This window comes from Zonotrichia leucophrys, chromosome 4 (assembly GCF_028769735.1).
Source record: "Zonotrichia leucophrys gambelii isolate GWCS_2022_RI chromosome 4, RI_Zleu_2.0, whole genome shotgun sequence".
NCBI lineage: Eukaryota > Metazoa > Chordata > Aves > Passeriformes > Passerellidae > Zonotrichia > Zonotrichia leucophrys.
In genome coordinates, this window is record NC_088173.1 from 7,523,119 (window position 1) to 7,530,290 (window position 7,172).

The 7,172-nt window shown below is 38.4% G+C and overlaps 1 protein-coding gene across 4 annotated transcripts in view; it reads left to right on the forward strand.

The window, feature by feature from the left end:
* SLAIN2 (SLAIN motif family member 2) overlaps positions 1–6,921 on the forward strand; it is a 37,036-nt gene extending 30,115 nt beyond the window's left edge. For 2 of the 4 annotated variants that reach the window (XM_064710361.1, XM_064710363.1), the window contains 2 exons: positions 2,330–2,639; positions 4,312–6,921. In XM_064710361.1, the coding sequence (XP_064566431.1) occupies positions 2,330–2,639; positions 4,312–4,378 (377 nt within the window). In that variant the 3' untranslated portion in view covers positions 4,379–6,921. Of the gene's footprint in view, positions 1–2,329; positions 2,640–4,311 lie in introns of those variants that run through there. The other 2 variants (XM_064710364.1, XM_064710365.1) reach the window with 2 other exon arrangements.
* Positions 6,922–7,172: the final 251 nt, after the last annotated feature.

Below are 7,172 nucleotides of genomic sequence, written 5' to 3' on the forward strand. Positions count from 1 at the left end.
TTACATGTCTACATGTTTTTGTTGAACATGGATCAGCTAAATACTCTACATGGTTACACAGTTACCAGATAGTCTGTGAGGCAGTCTTTGTGATCCTGTCTTACAGATAGACCAAACTGACTATAATGAATATCAAAAACTGCTCTGAGACCAAATTCTTTATCTGTAGAACAGTACTATTAGGCAGTTTGCCAGACTGCATCATGTGGGCTGCTCTGGAAGACAATTCATTCCTTTATGCACAAGAATGAATATAGCTCTCAGCAATGTCTGCAATGCTGTGCTGACAGGAAATGTTTTGTGAATTGACAGCTCAAGTTTGCAGCACGGTAAAATATGGCCAGCAGAAGGTTAAAGAGGATGGAGAAGACTAATGTACTGGATCCTTACTTCTGCTGGGAATGCTGGAAGCTTACTTCTGTTGCAACTTTTTGTTGCTTGTATTCTTTACCTAAAAACTTTTTCCCTGTTGTGCCTGTAAGAGGCCCGAAGCTGTATTCAGTTTTTATACACTGGGTTGCTTTGTTGGTAGTTGCTAACGTGGTGCTGTGTTTGTGTTCCAAGCATTGTAATGAGGAGTTCAGTGATAAAAGCTCCTAGTATTTACACTGTAGAGTCGCTTGGAAATTCTGCAGATTTGATTGCATCTATGTTAGCAGGCGAGGTCACGTTTTAAAAACATACAACCTGTAATCTATCTTAGTCCTAGGAGCACTTGGATGCTCTTCTTGTCCAGTCATTCCGTTGGTAATACTTTCCTTAATCCATACTCTGGCTTGATGCCAGCTTTTATTTTAAGGTTTTTTACTTAATCTCCCTGCCACTTAGCAACTGTCACGTGGTTTTGACCTCTCTGTCACCTTTTCTTGTCAGCTTTTCCCATGAGCGGCTTCATGCTGTGTTTGATATTGCTGTCAGGGGAAAGGCCCCCTTGGGTAATCCAGAAAGGAATCAAATCCAATTCACATCTCTAATGAGGTACATATTAATCTTCCTAGACATCCCCTATAAAAAACAGCTTCAGAATACAATCTCAAAATTACCAGTTCTTCTGTACCCCATTTGGGATGCTGCATTCTTGCATTACCTGTCTCCTTTCTCACTCCTCATGCTCTTACTGGATCTACCTTGAAAATTATAATAAAAGCTGTGTTAAGGACCAGCTTCTTTATGCACAACATCTCTCAAAAACGATGCAACTTTGGTCTCAGTATAAAACAATTATTTAGTAGAGGAAAGTATAGTGAATGGAGATTTACTAGATGTAAACATGCTTTTGTCACGTGATTGATTTGATCATCCTGTGTTGACTCTTACTGACTCACCCTAATCACTTCGAAAAGCTGGTGAAATTTCATTCCATTACTAAGATGATGAGTTTATTTAAGTATTCTATTCAGTGATAAGTTATGCGTAATTTGTAAATATTCCTCATACTTGTGAAGAATTATGCTTAAGGTTTGGCATTATCAAAGGACTGTTGAATATTCTGTCTTATTAACCTATCCCAGAAAGGACTGATAACAAAACCTTGCATACCACCTCAGGTACAAAGTACTAGAAAACAGGTATTAGTTGTACTGATCATTTAGGTAATGTTTGTAAGAAGAGGAAGGCTATAAATTGTTAAGAGTTGTCTGGTTTAAGTTTCATTAAGCAGCACCTTAACCTCTTTGGTGTTGGGGGTTGGCTGATGTCATCCTTAATCCAAACTACAGCATTATACCAGTTACTAGGAAAAAAATTAACTCTATCCTGGCTGAAATCAGGACAGATAACCCCATCTTTTTTTTTTTTTCCACCTGCCAGAAAATGTGGGATGTAACTATATCTTTAGATGAATTCTATCTCAGTGGTTAAACAGAACAGCATTAAAGAAACACCAAGATGCTTTGTGCTCAAAATTTCAACATTGAAGACTAACATAGACTTTGAATCTGTTTAAAGCCCATGTCACACTAGAATACTGTATTTTTCAACATGTTCTTTCACAGATGGGAATTATGTTCACATGTTTCTGAAGTAGTTAAATTTCTTCTTAAGCCTTCTTCTCTATTTCTTTTGACTTAACTGATACAACAGTTATAGCCTGATTAGGATCACTTAGAAATCCAAATAAATATTTGTAGTCAGCAAAGAGGGCATTAGAGTTATGATATCAAAAACACATGACAAAGAGGACATCTGAATTCCTGTTTCTCATTGCTGCTTGATTGGCTGTATTCCATTATACATTCCATATTGTTTGTACAATCACATAAAGTAATTTCCAGTTGTTCATTTCAGTGATACTGTAACACAAGCTGAAAGTGACTTCTGTATTTTGCAGTACCCTCTTCGAGCAAGTTCCGCTCGCCCGCGGCGCCGTCGCCCTTGGCCCTGCGGCAGCCGGTGAAAGCGTTCAGCGCCCACGGGCCGGGCCCGGCTGCCTCTCCAGAAGCCGCTCAGCTGACGCACAGCAGTTCTTCACCAGGGCCCCTCGCAGCCCAGAGCTCGGGCTTGCCCAGCCCTGCCAGCAGTATTAACAGCACGACTCTCACCAGACCAGCAGGGATGAGGAGTGGCTTGCCCAGACCCAGTGCCCCTTCCACAGGGGGCATCCCAGTGCCTCGCAGCAAACTTGCACAGCCTGTTCGCAGGTGAGTCTCTGACAGGCAGTCTGAGGTTGAAGTTTTCAAAATTAATTTTCTTCACTGTGTATTTGTGCTGCTGCTTCTTGCAATTGTTATTTTGATCTTAAGGTTTTCAGAACAGAAATGGAGACCTCCATGTGAAGTATTTCCAAAACAGTTTTGAATCCAAACCGAGAGAGAAAGGTTCTTTAATGAGAGAGTGAAAGTAAATGAGTGAAAGTGAAATCGGTAATGGAAGATACTGAACTAAGTAAATAAAATGTTAGTCTGGGCTGATAAGGCAGCAAGAATTTGTCTGCATGTGGTAAAAAGTTACCAAAATACAGCTGACAAGAGAATGACACATTCTGAAGTCAGAACTGCTTGCCTCCATAACTCAAGCAACAGTACCATGGTGAGAGTAGTTTCTCTCCTTGGGCAGCTGGAAACTTCCAGAAGGAAGATGCAACAGACATCTATAGCATTTGCTAAACTTAACATAAAAAGCACTGCAGTTAACCCCCAGGCTGAAACAGCGTTTTTAGCTTCAACATAACTGTGCTAACACCCAAGAATAGAATGTGTCTTTTTGAAAACTATTGCAGGAGAGACTGAGTATTAACTGTAAATGTTGGTTTTCACTGGAGGTGTTAAGTAGAAGCTGACATAAGGAAGGTCATCCATGAGAAATATTAAGAATCTTTTTAAACAGGAGGGGAAAACAGTTAGTCTGTAGTACTGTAAAAAAGACAAAATGGTGGTAAAATAGCACAGTGGAAAAGTTCTGCTCTGCAGTGAGTGCTAGGCAGGGGAATGACAAGTGACTGTCACAGCACTGACTTTTGTGGTTAAAGCCTGCACTGATCAGCAGTACAGAACTCTGTGGAATAAAAAGCAATTGTTTTGCTTGGAGTTTGCTAATAGTAATGAAATGTGGTTGTCCAAATCACAGCTTATAGAAAAGTGTTTCACTTACTAAACTTTTTTAAAACTGACTTTATAAATTATTTTTTTTAAAGTTTGCATGCACAGGGCAAAGGGAAATAGGCCCAGCTTGCACCAGAGGAGGTTTAGATTGGGTATCAGCAGAGATCTCTTCACCGAAAGGGTTCTCAAACATTGTAACAGGCTGGCCAGGGAAGTGGTGGAGTTATCATCCCTGGAGATATCTAAAAGATGTGTAGATGTGGCATTTTGAGACATGGTCTTGTGGTGGCCTTGGCAGTGCTGAGTTAATGGTAGGACTTGATGATCTTACAGGTCATTTCCAGCCTAAACAATTCCATGGTTCTGTAATGCAGACTCTATACACAGTGCAATAATCAAGTTTCCAGGAATGTCAGATTTTGATGTAAGCAAAATGCAATATTCTGAACAAGGATTTGCCTGTTTATATACATCACTGAGAAAATGGCCCATTTTAGGTGGAAGCAGATTAAGTTTGCATTTTCACAGAGCATAATAACATCTATCTGTTTATTTATTTAGCCTTTTTCCTGGCATGGTAGTTGCCAAGATACAACACATGAAACCTAAAAGCGAATATACTCTAGAGATTATCTTAAGTAAACTGTATTGCAGAGAAGTAAATGAATGAAGTGTATATTTCAGTTATTTATAAAATGTTTAAATTCTTATGTATTGTAGATAGAGACTTGAACAGATATATGAAACTGAAAAACATCTCATTTCATTTTAGATCATTACCCACTCCCAAGACATATGGCAACGTGAAAGATGAGAGTTGGAAAGATGGCTGCTACTGATCTGCACAGCTTAATGCAGAGTTCCAGTGCTCATGGATACTTCCTCACCAGGCGAAAAGACAGCTTGATTAAACAAACTGTTCAGATGTGACTCTTGGAATTTGTAAAAATTCCAAACCTCTCTGTCTCTAATTAGCACAAACTGGCAGAGATTATTGTAAAGCAGCACTTTAATGACATCTAACATCAGATGTTTGGTGGTCATACAATCACTTCTACATTAAATTGCTATCAGTTCTGGGGGCTTTTTTATTGCTTGCTAAAAATGTTATCAATATGAGCATTTATGAGAGTGGCCAATGTCAGGGCAAAAATGAATGAATGCCAAAGAAATGCCCATCTTGAAAAACAGCAAGGATAACTATCAACACACATCATCCAAAACTTCATTTTCAGCCTGCTTTAACTCAGCAGAAAGATTGCTGAATATGTACTATTGAAACAAGGCTACATAAATCAGAGCTCATGTTCTGATTGCAGACTGCTACAGTGCTAGGGAAATGTTGCTTTTATCAATTGTATGAGATCCCAACTGGGGCTGGATCTGTCCTTCAGTTCTGCAGGAAGAATCAGCAGCTACTCTGGAGGATTGGGCAGACAGGCAGTTGTAGCCATGACTTCTGTTGCATTAAAAGGTTTGAATGTAGCAGACACACACAATGCAATAGTATAGATTGCATCTTTCCTATGTTGATTTATTGGCTTTACCTACTCCTGTGTCCGATTGCCAAAAGGGCTTAGTATCAGTTGTACAATCTTTCTAACTTTAAACTCCTGGCTCAGGAAAGATGGCCTTCACTATTGTAGCCACATTTTTAACACATGGCTTGCTATTTGGGGAAAAAATTTTATAGCAGGTTTCCTTGCAAAAGAAAGAGCAAGTGATAATTTTGATTTATTCTAATACCATACCACTATACATGCAGCCTGCAGCAACTGTAAATGCTGATAGTTAAGGAGAAGGAAACACAACTATGCACTTGTAACATACAAATTTTAAGGAAATGAGTTGACTCTTGATGCCAAATGATATTCATTTAGGTGATGTTCCATGGTATGAGGGAGTTTTCTGTATCCTATTTTTTTACTTTCATCCATTTCTTAAATTGGTTTATTTTAAATTGTAAATATTTTTACAGAAGATATTGCCCATGTAAGTGTGTTTAAATATGTACTTTGCCTTACATATGTGTATCTTACATTACTGGTAACAGAGTATGAAACCTGCTATGTCTGTTTACAAGCTATTAAACTCCTCTGGTGGCTCTGACTTACTCTAATACATTTTGCTCAGAACAACTGATATATTTAGCATTGAACCATTGTTTTCTGTTTTGGAAGACATCATAGAAAAATCTGTACCTAAAGTTGTATTGAGTGGGACTAGTTAAGCGGAAGGGATTTTGTTTGAAGGTTTTTCAATATTTTGGATGTACAGTTGATGAAGTAAGAGAATGTGAATCCTTTGTGCAATGATTGACAAACACTACAAGTCAGCTTGGACGGTAGGTAGCCTTCAACCCCATTAGTAACTGAGTTTGGGACTGCTGGTGTATTTTGCTCTCACCACTAAGAGGATAACTAATCCTGAAATTCTAGCACTTGAATTTTAGGCCAACATTAACATATTCCTGGATGAAAAGCCATTCAATACTACTTGACTTGGAAGAAACCAAATAGGAAGGAGTGGAGACTAACTTGCAACTTAAACTACTCAAGCAAGCTCTGGGTTGATGGGTGATTTCACACACCAGACCAAGATCTGTGCTAAGACTTCAAAGTCGGGGTGTCAAATTTACTGTAATTGTCAGATTGCAGCAGAAAGCACCTTTCACCAGCACAGAGCAGTGCATACCACTAATGCAGCCTTGAGTCACCTGCAGGTACAGGGAATGGATGTATCTCACAGCACTGTTCAGCAGAAAACAGGACTAGATCAAATGTGCATATTCTCAGTAAAGCCTGAATTTTAATATTTCAGCATTGTACAACTCAGTGCTGCAGTCTTCACTGAAGAAAGGGGAATTTGATGGATTGGATCAAACTTCACTTGACTTACAAATTTTGAAAGTCAGTTTAGGTGACAATATTGGGGGTTTTGCCATGGCTGCATCAAACTTGTGTACGTTTCCTTAAGTTAAGTAATTCATCGCTTGGGTAAATTCAGCTTGAGTTTTATAGGGATTTTTTTCTCTGCTATTCTCCCCGAAATACAGCAAATGACTTCCTGAGAAGACAGACTGTCTGTTTGCTAGAAAGCCTTTGTGCATTACCAGTTCATTGATATCAGGAAATCATGGGGCTCTGTGTTTAGAGATTTACTGCAGAATTGTGGAAATATGGATTTGATAAAATAGTGCCTATGATTTACTTAACTTATGTTTGATATAGTAGTAAGGGTTTTATGAATGTGGATTACTTTTTGTGCCAACAGCTTGGAATTGATGTATGTGTGTAGGCAGAAGGATTTATTCTGCTTCCAAAGTTATTTAATTTTTTTTGTGTTTGAATGTTTTTGTAAGTGTTAAAAGTGTAAAAAAATATATAAAATATTCTTACCACAAAACACTTCCTGGATCATTATTTCTACAACAAAGTGTTTTTAAAATCTTTTAGAAATTTAGAGGATATTTTATGGAGTTTTTTTTGTCTGGTTGGTTGGGTTATTTTTCAGGAACTGTATTCTCCTTTTTTAGAGGTTACCAGTATTGGTTTCTGCCTGCTGTAATTCATGAACTGAGTGCAACAATGTATTTGGGTAAAATCTGTGGACTCATGCCTCTGTTCCAGAAGG